This window comes from Podarcis cretensis (genome assembly GCF_951804945.1).
Source record: "Podarcis cretensis genome assembly, chromosome: 3".
In the NCBI taxonomy this organism is placed as follows: Eukaryota; Metazoa; Chordata; class Lepidosauria; order Squamata; family Lacertidae; genus Podarcis; species Podarcis cretensis.
The window spans coordinates 74403439-74415596 of NC_137172.1; the positions used below are offsets into that span (position 1 = coordinate 74403439).

At 41.5% G+C, this 12158-nt stretch overlaps 1 protein-coding gene and 1 long non-coding RNA gene across 3 annotated transcripts in view; both read right to left on the bottom strand.

The window, feature by feature from the left end:
- AFG1L (AFG1 like ATPase) overlaps window positions 1-5459 on the bottom strand; it is a 60554-nt gene extending 55095 nt beyond the window's left edge. For both annotated transcript variants that reach the window (XM_079971695.1, XM_079971696.1), the window contains exons 1-2: window positions 5250-5459; window positions 3415-3638 (exon numbers count right to left, since the gene is read on the bottom strand). In XM_079971695.1, the coding sequence (XP_079827821.1) occupies window positions 3415-3638; window positions 5250-5361 (336 nt within the window). In that variant the 5' untranslated portion in view covers window positions 5362-5459. The remainder of the gene's footprint in view (window positions 1-3414; window positions 3639-5249) is intronic.
- Window positions 5460-8312: 2853 nt separating this feature from the next.
- Window positions 8313-12106, bottom strand: LOC307213687. The gene is made up of 2 exons (XR_013837639.1): window positions 11942-12106; window positions 8313-8773 (listed from the first exon to the last, which is right to left on the bottom strand). It is a non-coding gene; the product is annotated as an uncharacterized lncRNA (long non-coding RNA).
- Window positions 12107-12158: the final 52 nt, after the last annotated feature.

The window sequence follows — 12158 nt, forward strand, 5'->3', positions numbered from 1 at the left end:
AATGTAACACTAGAGCTGAAACAAATTAAAGTTCAAATTTTTTGATCTCACGTGGAGCTGAGCAATTTCTAGACTGTGTTTCAAATAAGTATTTTCCTCATCAGTTTGTCAAGTTTCTTTGCCTTTTAAAAATCAGTATATTCAGCAAGTCACACAAGCTAACTATTACAACTAAACCACTTGAAGATTTAATTTAGAGCCAAATTAAACTGTGCCCCAAAATGTTAATTCGGTGGACATTTGCAACAAGGTTTCAGATGTTCTGAAACTGTTTCAGCAATAGTTAGCTGCAACTACTGTAGTAAATTGTGCTGCGAAAATACAAGACAAAATTAGGGTTGTTTTCTAGCCTGTCTGTTTTTTAAGGACTTGTTTTCAAAATGCTTGCTTACCATTATTCAATATACTTAATTATTCAAAATTACTTAATATTCAAACACTGAACAAGGAAAGAACAAAGAAATAAGGAAACAGAAATGGTGATCTGCATTAGAATACTTAAGAACAGAGTAGAAAATTGTGGAGATTGCATTTTACATCATTAACAGTCCAAATCCAACAGCTCCTTTTTTTTTTTTTTTTTGCAAGAAGAGTATTTATAAGCGATCTGGAGTTAAAGTTGAGCAGTGAGGTGGACTAGTTTATAGGTGACACAAAGTTATTCAAGATGGCAAACTTGTAAGCAGTGCCAACAAAAAAAGTCTCCAAAAAAGTCTCCAAGCCAGAAGACAGAACAACAGTGATACACACTGCAGAGAGTGGATGGAAGGGAAAGAAAATCTTAATTGCATGCATGCTGAGAGGGGAGTCAATACTTGTGCTAAACAGAAATCTTTGGGTAACAGAACATGTACTGAAAATATCAGTTCAGTATTAAGAGGTAATCCTCATAGCATTGCTCATGACTGAAGCTGTGGGGAAAGGTTGTATGCAACTGTGGAGGAGATGTCTGATCTAAAGGCCAATTCCTAATATAGGGGTTTTTTTTGAGGGGAGAATTATATCTTGCATTACAACAGCTTTGCTTAAAGAAAAAAGAAGTAAATACAAAGTAATAGTGTTAGATTGTTGCTTTAGCTACTTACTTTTTGTTTTTAAAAGTTCTATGTTGCTTAACTACATATATTGCTTAACTACAATGGTCTCTATGGGGTGTACAAGAAATACAACAGAGAAAAGGTATAAAATCAGTATAAAATCAGTATAAAATCAGACTGCTGAAATAAAATGCCTGCTAGAATAAAAGAGTATTCAGTAGGTGCCAGAAGCTCAACTGGAAGGGGGCCTGTCCTGACCTCAACTGAAAGAGAGTTCCACAAAATTGGGTCCACAATAGTGAATACATGGCTTCTGGTAGATACGAGCCATGCATCTGAGCCACAGGGACGGCTGACAGGGACTTCCCTCAAGTTCTCCGTGATTAAGCAGGGATATGAGTGATTAGGTGGTCCTTGCGGTATCCTGGAACCAAGTTGTTAAGGGCCTAGTAAATTAATACAAGAACATTCAAGTTGGCCTGGTAGCATATGGGCAACCAGGGTGACACTTTTTAAACACCACTAGTGGTGGTGGTCTATATAGACCATTGGTCTAGGAGTGCAAGGTTGCTCATTACAACCTTAGACTCAGCTGCCTACCACTATGTTCTATCCAACTCATCTCATCCACTTGTCCAGTATCCCTACATATTTCCTACCCTTTTCATATTCACCCTTCCAAGGGTCTTCTTAGTTAATTCCCAATACATGACAATACAAGGGACTACTGACATTTTCCTCTCTGTAGCCTAGTGCTGAAAGTCTAGCAGCAATGATCCAAAGACTTAGGCAGAAGTATCAAAGGCTATGTTTAAGGAAGCTTTTAATGTTTGATGGACTACTGTATTTTAACATTTTGTTGGAAGCTGCCCAGAGTGGCTGGGGAAACTCAGCCAGATGGGTGGGGTATAAATAATATATGATGATGGAATCAAGTATAGTGCAATAAAATAATCATTTTCTATCATTCATTTCTGTTTACAACTCCGACAATTTTGTTTTGGCAAAAAGTTCTTTGTGGGACCAAGGTACTGCCTTCTGACAGCAATAATGAGCAATTCTAATGGAGAATCTGTTCACTGGGAAGTGGGGGAAATGACTTTCACCATGATTTTGGAAGCACATAGGCAGATGTACTGAAGTTCATGGAACAGTGGCAGCTAGATCATATTGCACCTCATGCTAGCCTTACTTTATTGCAGGAGAAACAGAGCTCAGAAACCTGAATAAAGCTTGTAGGCCAAACATTGTTTCTGAGAACTGAGATTAAGTTTGGAATAGAGAATGCCCTGCCACACACTTGAGAATTGTGGACATTTAAACAATATGTGTTTAACCGTGAACAAAACTTCACAAGGCATGTACAAGGGCCTCCCCCTTCAATATGAATAGGTAGGGATTTCACATCTAATCCATAACCAAGTCAGAACAACTTCATCAGTTATTAAGTGACATATTTGACCAGAGGTGGCCAACATAGTGCCCTGATGGGCTCCAACTCCATCTTCCCAGATCACTGGTCATGATGGCAAAGACAGATGGGAGCTGTAGTCCAACAACATCTGGAAGGTACCATGGTGGCTACCCCTACTGATCTGATCATAATTACAATACTGGTTTCAACCCAAGAAACATACTGTTGATCTGCCCTTGCCATCAGCTCTTGCCACTAGTACTTTAGCCTGGACTTATAGATTAGGTAAAGTCAACCAACTGCACTTATGCATGATTAAAACCAAAGCAGGTTGCCATTGTGGCAGCCTGCACAAACAAGTTCACCATCAACAAAGAAAATGGGATTCACAAAGCATGAAAAAAAAAGAGTAGGGGGAATACAGGGGAAAGAGTAGGGGAGTAGGGGAATACAAAATATCAGTGATCAGAGGAATTCAGATATAGAGCACATAGAGCTCCCACATAAGAAAGGCCTTCCATGATGGTTTTAAGCTTCATTTTTCCAATGAACTTGCAGAGCTCCGCAGCTAACAAAATCAAAGGGGAAATACTGTCATACCTGGGCTCCATATGTGCACCATATGATTTTGGATCAGAACCCTTTTCAACAAGTATATAAACTGGTATTCTAAATTTGCTAAAAATCATTTTGTGGAAAAATAAACTTTTAACAAGTTTCTCATTTAGACAAATAATGCAGTGCAGTGGTCATTACTATTTTTGTAACTGTGAGATGAGGCCCGAAGTCCCAGCTCTGACTCACAGGGTGGTCCTAGGTGTGTTTTCTCAGCCCGTTTCTCATGTGTAAATAAAAATTATTAAATGTTACCGTCTACACAATTGTTGCAATCAGAAGTAAGGGAAAAAAAACCTAAGTTGAACATTAAAGACTCTACAGTAATGCCTAGTGACAGAATCTCACCTTTGATAAGATGTGCTTTGGACTGATACTATAGCCTTTAAGGCTTTCATGTAGCTTCTGCAGGCATTGTACAACTTTTCGTTGTTGCTCATCGTTCCTCAGCTCCTTGGCTTTGATCAGAAACTCATAATGTTCTAAAGGTCCATTGCAAATTAACAAGGCTTTGGAATTAGCATCTGCTCGAGTGCCACTGGCAGCTTTCTCAGCTGCCTGAACCGTGTAAGCTGTAAAAAAGAAACATGGGGGAGGTAAATAATGATTTATTTCATTGTCAATGGAAAAGCTTGAAGATTCAGAGACATTCTTATATGTTCAAATATACACATAGCCATATCAGAGACTATTTATTTACTGTGCCTTTTAGTCTAGGAGGTGCCTATTAGGCTCCTCATGCTGCAGTCCTACACACACTTTCTTGGGAGTATGTCTTATACAGACGCTTCAGGTTACATACACTTCAGGTTACAGCCTCCGCTAACCCAGAAATAGTACCTCGGGTTAAGAACTTTGCTTCAAGATGAGAACAGAAATCACATGGCCCCATTAGATAAAGTGGTACCTCAGATTTAGAACAGTTTCAGGTTAAGAACGGACCTCCAAAGCGAAATAAGTTCTTAACCCGAGGTACCACTTTATATATGTAGAATGTATAGGATATGACAGGATGTTTTGTTATCTGGTGTTGGGACAGAAGTAGGATAATGAGATGCACTTACACAGCCTGCTGAAATTTCCTCTTCACCACAAATATAAAAAAATGTAGGAGCCCTGTCCTTGTTGGAACTGGCCAGCATAGACAAAAGTCAAATCTGTAATTATCCATTCTTCTTGCTCTGCCTTTTGTTTCATTGCTCAAGTTTGAAATTTTTATTAGTTCACATATAGTATTCTATGACAATTAGCCTAGAGCTAAAAGGAGCTGAAGTCCAAAACAGTTGGAAAACAGGAGATTGAGGAAGGCCAACATAAGCTTTAATGGACTTCAGTGCATTTCACTGGATGCATAAAATGTTTTAAGTTTACGTTACACAGTAAATTCACTATGCTTGAATAAAACACATTCTGGACTGAAAGCTTGTGTGCAGCATCTAGTAGATTTTAGACACAACATTTATGAAAATATTTCTAAACCACCATAAGATAAAATATCAGGGCAGTGAACAAGAAAACATAAAACACCATTAAAAAGAATTAAAATGACTGGTTCATCCATTTAAACAGCTGCAAATGCTTGGCAGCATAAAAATATAGTATAATAATAATCAGAGTTTTTGTGACAGTATTCACCAGTACAAAGTACCAGCACCTCATTTTTTTTAAACCAAAAAAATACTAATAATAATGATAAAACAGTGTGTACAATGTTGAAGGGAAGCACTGACATTTTGAATTCTTCAAACTTAAGAAAAAGGCAACAGAAAATCCCTTCAGGGTGGACAAATATTCTGAAACATCACAGTCAAAAGCACTTCTTATCTGAGTATCCTTAAACAGAGAATAAACGCCACTGTTCCAAAAGGCCCCATATGTAAGGTAGTGTGGTTTGTGTAAAGTTGGCCCGTTTGTGTAAAGGAAGCTCGCAGAACATCTCCAATACATTTGCTCCTGAGGAAGTCGAGGGAGGAGAAGGTGCGCTCCTAGTTACCGAAGGGGCTCCTGGCCAGAGGCGCCTGGGGCTTTGGCCCAGTCACGACCCGGCGGTGAGGCAGAGGAGCAGTCGCCGTTTGACAGGCTGCTGCAGCTCCCCGTTGATACGGGTCAGCGTAACTCTGGGCAGTGGGCGCTCAGCCCTCCGCGGCCAGGACCGCGCAGTCCCATATCTAAGCGGCACTAACCTTTCCGCGGGGCGCCGGCTTCAGCCCACCCGGTTAGCAGGAGAGCAGCGTGTCGAGCGGCAGCCCTTAGAAAGCAGCGCCCAGTAACCAAGGGCGACACGGGCGCCGCCATGTTGCCGAGGCCCCCCGCCTACTCGTTTGCTTATGAAGGAAAACTTTATTGAGAAGAAACGGACGCAGACAGCCACGAGTCAGGCCGGTTCCAGTCACCTTCACCTTGAGGCGGCGTTCCCGGCACAGACTACACGCTCCAGAATGCAACGCGCCGCTCCCCTCGCGCCAATGGAAAGCAGCCGGATACAACGGCATGCCGGGAAATGTTGTTTTTAATGCCCTCAGATGCCGACCCAGAACTGGGAGATCGCTGGGGTGAATAAACGTGCACCACCGGGACCGCAGGCTGAGGAGACAACGTGTATTATTTAGCTACACGTCGTGCATGCCCTTATGATCCCGTGTAGGAGATTGTACCTTGCACTAGTCTCGCTGCGATAGCTTAATAATTGACACCAGGCAACTCAAAATCCCTTTAGGTGGGAAGTTACTCAAGATGACGTGCTTCCCGATCCTGTGCGTTTACTCTTTCATCACATAAGCAAAACAAGTTCATCTTTTATGCTGAGGCAGGAAAAGAAGTTTATGCTGCAGGAAAAACAATCAAGAGGAGGCTGGCCATAAAGCAGGCCTTGCCCTATATAGCGAACAGTTTCCCTATCTTACACCAATTAACATAAAGTTTGTCTAACATATAAACAGCATTAATACCTCTTTTTTTAAAAAAAGTAATTCGCTACCTGCCATATTATTGGACTTAATGCCAATAAATGCATTGGAATGACAACACTACTATCATTCTTTCCTTATTTGATTTGGATGTAACCCTCACACCGCTACAAGAGCTGACTAGTGCCTTAGATCTCAGCAAATGTTTGCTGCGTCGCACATCCACACCACGCATTTAAGGCACTCTTATACCACTTCTCGTGGCTTCTCCCCTCCTGGCAAAGAATCCTGGAGACTTTGGTTTTTTAAAGGTGCTACAACTTGTTAGCAGACCTCTTACAGAGCAACAATTTTCAGCACTCTTAACAAACTACAGTTCCCAGGATTCTTTGTGGAATTTTTTTGTATGTGGTTAGGGTGTGGATGTGAACTTAGAAATATAGTTGTAACTACACCAACAAAAGGAACTGATGAACAGTTGAGGAAAGAGATGCTCAGTCATAACATTGCTACTTACATTGATCAACCTGTAAAACACTTAATTGTTTCAGCTCCCCTCCCCCTTCTTTTGATGCAGTGTGGGAAGAGCTTTAAGTTGAGAATGTACTAACACAGATCCATCAGTTAGAGCTAGATTAGTAGCTCTATCCTCTACAACTGCCCTGCTGTTCCATGAATCTTCCCATTCTGGAGACATGGCACTGTTGACCACCATTCCAGTGCATAATAGGATGCTTGCATACTCACTAGTGTGCATTATGTCATGGTGGAATGTTGAGCCTCTGTATCAGGAACAGGAGTCCGGAGCTGGTTGGCAATGGATCACATGGCAAACTCTTTACTCAAGAAAACACAGTTGACTCAGAGGGCCAGGCCTAGTGATCACAGCAACTCGTCCCGGTAGATCTTGCCCCTTTGAAGCAGTTGTGGGGCCTGAAGGTCTCCACCTTCCCACACTTCCTTAAGTCTCCTCCTTCCCCAGGGTCCTTCCAAAGCAATCTGAGACTCTGCTCTGCCCTCTTCATACCTCTTTTGGTTCTGGGAGATCAGGAGGGAAGGGAGCTAGTCGCAGCAGGAATGAGAGACACCCTGGCTTCCTCACCAGCCTGACTCATCTCTGTCATTTGGCCTCTCCTCCTCTCCAGCCTCCGCTTCTGCCTCTGATTTTGGACTGTTCTCTGCCACAGACTCTTCTCCCTAAACCCTGTTACCTCTTCAGCTTCCAACACCTCTTGCTTCCTCTTTTTCCCCTGACCACTCATTGTCATCCCAACACCAGTCCCCTGGCTTTGAGCCATCTTCCCTTGGGGTTCCCCTGCTGGTGCCTCCAGCTACTCCTCTGCATCCAGCCAGTCCATGACAGACACTCAGTTAAGAGAAAAACTACAAAGAAGTTTGTAGCACCATAAAAAAATAACAGATTGACTGTAGCATAATCTTTCATGGGGTAGTATCCAATTCATCAGATGTAAGAAGCCAACCAGATGCCTATGGGAAGCCTGAAAGCAGGATCTGAGTACATCAGCACACTTGGATGGCTTCAAAAGAGGATTATACAAACACATGGAGGTACAGGCTATTGGTGACTACTGGCTACAATGGCTGTGTTCTACCTCCACTTTCAAAGACAGAATGTGTGCTGATGCACCCTGGTGATTCCCAGCAACTTGCCATCATGGCTAGTAGCCACCAATAGCATTTACCTCCATGCATTTGTATGATCTTAATGTAAAGTCATCCAAGTTGGGGGCCATCACTGCCTCCTGTGGGAGCAAATTCCATAGCTCAGTGATGCGCTGTGCTAATAAGTACTGACTGAAGACTGAACACATTAAAAAATAAATATCTTCTTTTAAAGCAGCAGGATTGCGCCCTGTCAGACACACAAAGTGTTAAAAATGTTGTGCTTTGTATTTGTAATTTAATAATGATACCAAACCACTTCTTTATGAATTTTTAGAATCAATTTTCCTTTTCGCTGTCCTTTTAGGAGCTTTTATGGGTTCAGCTCGCTCTATATTGTTAAATGCATCAGCACCTGGGCTCATTTAACAAAGAATTCCAATGCACATCGCTATGAATTGAACAGCAGACATCTCAAAAAGGCACTGCAATTGTTAGAAGCAATATTTTTAGAAACTCGAACAAGGAAATAAACAACTTCAGTAAAAGTGATTTAAATAACAAATAACTTCTCTTATAAACAGCTTAGCTCCTTGAGAACAATGAATAAACAAGGAGACAAGAGTCTTTCTCTCCTCCCCCCCTTTGCATTATTAACTCTCATCACGATATGAATGGGTGAAATGTCAGGAATAATTGGAGAAAATCACAGCGTACTCTTTGGCAAAAACATCTGATTTATTTAAATTGTCACTACTCATTCTTAATAAATCCTCTCTTTAACCTTTTGATCTGCAATCCAGCAGGCTAAAAACTGTACATTTGTGTGCGATGAACATCTTCCGTCTTCTCACACAGTATCAACAAAACTGCATATTGTATGTTGAACGAAGAGCAAACACTGCATCCTGTACTTTCTTTCTCAGGGATTGAAACGACCCGGGGGCATGGCTCCAATCACAGAATCTGGGAATTCACACGAAACAAGTTTGTGCTAAATATAGCTCTGAAAATTATTTCAGTAAAAAGCATGTTGAACATATGAGTGCCGTCTTGTCTGCATTTCCTTTAATTTACAGTCTCGGTAGTGCAGGTACCTCTTTTCAGTTGCAAACAACAGGGTTTTAATTGTGCATCTGTGAGACTGATATAAACATGCCCAATCCAGGTGTCTGATCCTAGCACCATGCAAAAAATAAAAAGAAATAAAGGGAAATATTGTTAAGGGAACAATCCGGTTTCAAACACGGGTCAAATTTGTTCTTGATGGCATGGTATGAAGTGTACAACTGGGCCAGTGAATAAATGGAGGACATATATGTTTAAGTATTGCTACTTATTTCCCTCTGTGTTTCTGAACATGAGAACCAAGGGCTATGGGCCATGTGATCCTGTCAAACAAACTAGTCCTCTATTTCCAAGTATTTCATAGCCTGTTACTAGATGCTGAACAAAAGGTTGTTTGCTGAATGCCCAATAAAGGCCTATCAGTCTAGCCTTTACCTGAAAATATAACTGCAATCATCCCTAGCTATCTACAGAGTGGAGGGTAGAAGATATCTGGTTGACTTTATATATTATTGGCTGCCTGAGTTCGAGTGTCTTCAAAGCCCATGACACCTTTGGTAAAGGGTGTTCTCCAACTGGAGCATTCACAGGCCAGTGTTTCCCAGTTGTCAATGTTTATATTACATTTTTAAAGATTTGCCTTAAGACAGTCTTTCAACCTCTTTTGTTGACCACCAGCATTTCGCTTTCCATTTTTAAGTTCGGAATAGAGTAGTTGCTTTGGAATACGATCATCAGGCATCTGCACAACATGACCAGTCCAACGAAGTTGATGTTGAAGAATCATTGCTTCAACACTGGTAATCTTTGCTTCTTCCAGTACACTGATATTAGTTCGCCTGCCTTCCCAAGTGATGTGTAAAAATTTTCGGAGACACCGTTGATGGAATCTTTCGAGGAGTTTGAGATGGCGTTTATAAGTGGTCCATGTTTCACAGGCATATAGTAAGGTTGGTAGTACAATAGCTTTGTAAACAAGCATTTTGGTTTCCCTGTGAATGTCCCGGTCCTCAAACACTCTGCACTTCAATTGGGAGAAAGCTGCACTCGCAGAGCTCAGGCGATGCTAGATTTTGGCATCAGTGTTGGCCCTTGTGGAAGGAAACTGCCTAGGTAGGAGAAGTGATCAACATTTTTCAATGTTACACCATTGAGTTGGATTTGTGGCACTGCACAATTTGTTTTTATAGGCTCCCTATGTCAGTCATGCTCCTCCCAGTGAGCCACATAAATTAATGCTGCACCACAGACTTAAAAAAAAGACCCTGCCAAATGCTTCTTCTGCAATGAAGTTTTTCACTGCCTTGATATTTGAGCTTCAGGGTATAGCTGGTTAGTCCTATAATACAAAATGAACAAACAAGGAAGATATATAACAGACAGGAAAAAATAAACATGCCCATGTAATAAACATTAGTTCATAGAAATATTCACCTTAAGCAAAGCAAAGTATTTGCTAGGTTTCCATATTAACCTATAATACCTCTAATCAAAGAGACAGGTAAAGATATGCCAGTCCATACAAGTAAGGCATACATTATCATACAAGTAAAAGACACAGCAGTCCATTCGGTTGTTGCCCTGCTTTGCCCATAGGAGCCAACTTCTAAGGGCCAAAGTCCCTTCAGCCCCTCCAAAAATATTTGAGGGGACCAGGCCCCTCCAAAGTTGATGGGCACTGTCATTCAAAGGGCATGCATGCACCACATCATGTGATTGCCTGCTTGCCTTATTTTATTCAAGCTGACACACTTGAGGTGGCCGAGAGGAGTTTCTCAGGCACATAGAGGCCTGGAAAGCTGCATCTGGGCCTGGATCTGAGGTTCCTTATCCCTAGTATCAAGATTATTTTTTTTTATAATGGAGTATCATTGAAGCCATTGTTTTTGTATGAATCTATCTTGTTTTTCTTTACTTCTATTTAGCAATTTCAAGCATAATTTATGTATACAAAGTGTGTACTTGAGAACTCAGGGTTCAGGAAAGTGTCTTTTTAGTTTCCTAAGTAAGTATTGCATAATTGAGTGACATGTTTCTGAATCAGTGTTTCTCAAAATTCTGCTGAAAGATTTTCAAGTAAATGTTCCTTCCTCAAAATCTGCAATATGTGTTTAAACTCTTCGAGAGGAGTGTGACTGAGCTGTTTTCTCGTAAAGCGATGATCAAGGGCCGTTTTGCATAACAATTTTTAATACAGCACAATCAACATCACTTTTTCCAGTGATTTTGGCAGAATGCATTGATCTCAAATGTGCCATGGATGATATCCAATGTTGTTCAAGCAAACATACCCTTTCTCTTTTCTCCCTGAGGCTCCTAATGCCCCCCAGATCTGCTCTGGATGGTTCCCCAACCCTCAGGAGCTTTGGGAGGCATGGTGAGCAATAGGAGGAGGGGGAGTAGAGTTAAGGGGTCTTGTCACACAAACAGAAGTCCATTCCACTGGCAGACGGGCACTGGATTTCATCCCATGTTTATAACTCAAAATACTATCTCTTACTATAAAAAACTCCAACCATAGGTGTGGTGATGTGCAGCATGGTTACATGCTGGCTGAACCATTCAGAAGATTTGACAGATGAATGGCCTAATTCTCTGTAGGTTTACTCAAAAGTCCCACTGAGTTCCATGGGTCTTACTCGCAAGGAAGAGTGCACAGTACTCCAGCAGTCCCAGAGCTTATTCACACAACAGTACTGATGTGCTGGTTTCTTGTACAGAGCCAGCCCATACATAGCTGCTCTTTCAGATATTTTTTCTCATTGCTCTAAGATTCCTGAAGCTAGTACTGATGAGATGACAGAGGGCTGTGTAGCTGCATATGGTTGAAATTTACCTACATATTAGCTTTGTAATACAGAATGAGATCTCATATTGGCAACCCTCATAACTTCTGGTATTAAACATCGTACTCATTTATTGATTAAATTAATAAATGAACGGTTGTTAATAATCATTGTCACTTATGGGTGTTAATTTGATAACGTAAGCAACATCAGGGATAATGTTGAATGTTAAAAGATACGGGTGTCACCATTATGACAGTTCATTCTTTGTTACTCATTTAACAGGAATGCTTTTAATGGAAAGAGCTGCTCATGGGTATTTTGCTGCCTGAAGCCAAGGACAAAGTATCACCCCCAGCCCATATACAGAAGGCAACCAGACTAGTAGTTTAATATTGGTAACAGGAGCGCACACCACACCAAAACTGAGGGTACCAGGCTAGCCTTGGGGGTGCAGAATAGGCCGCATGACACATCCAACTCTGTACCTACTCCTTTGCCTTGTCGCCAGCACCGGTCGTCTGAGGTCTCTGCCTCACTTTGCCTCATGACAGGGCTGACCCCCATCACAAAGCATGTGCTGTGAAACTGTCCTGCTATTTTCAGAGAGAGATCTAGCACCAAGCATGTGCTTCCTTATCTCTGTCGTGTCTGGAAGGACGGTGCTGGAAGGGGAATGCAGGCTTCCTGTCCTGCAGAATGAAAGACA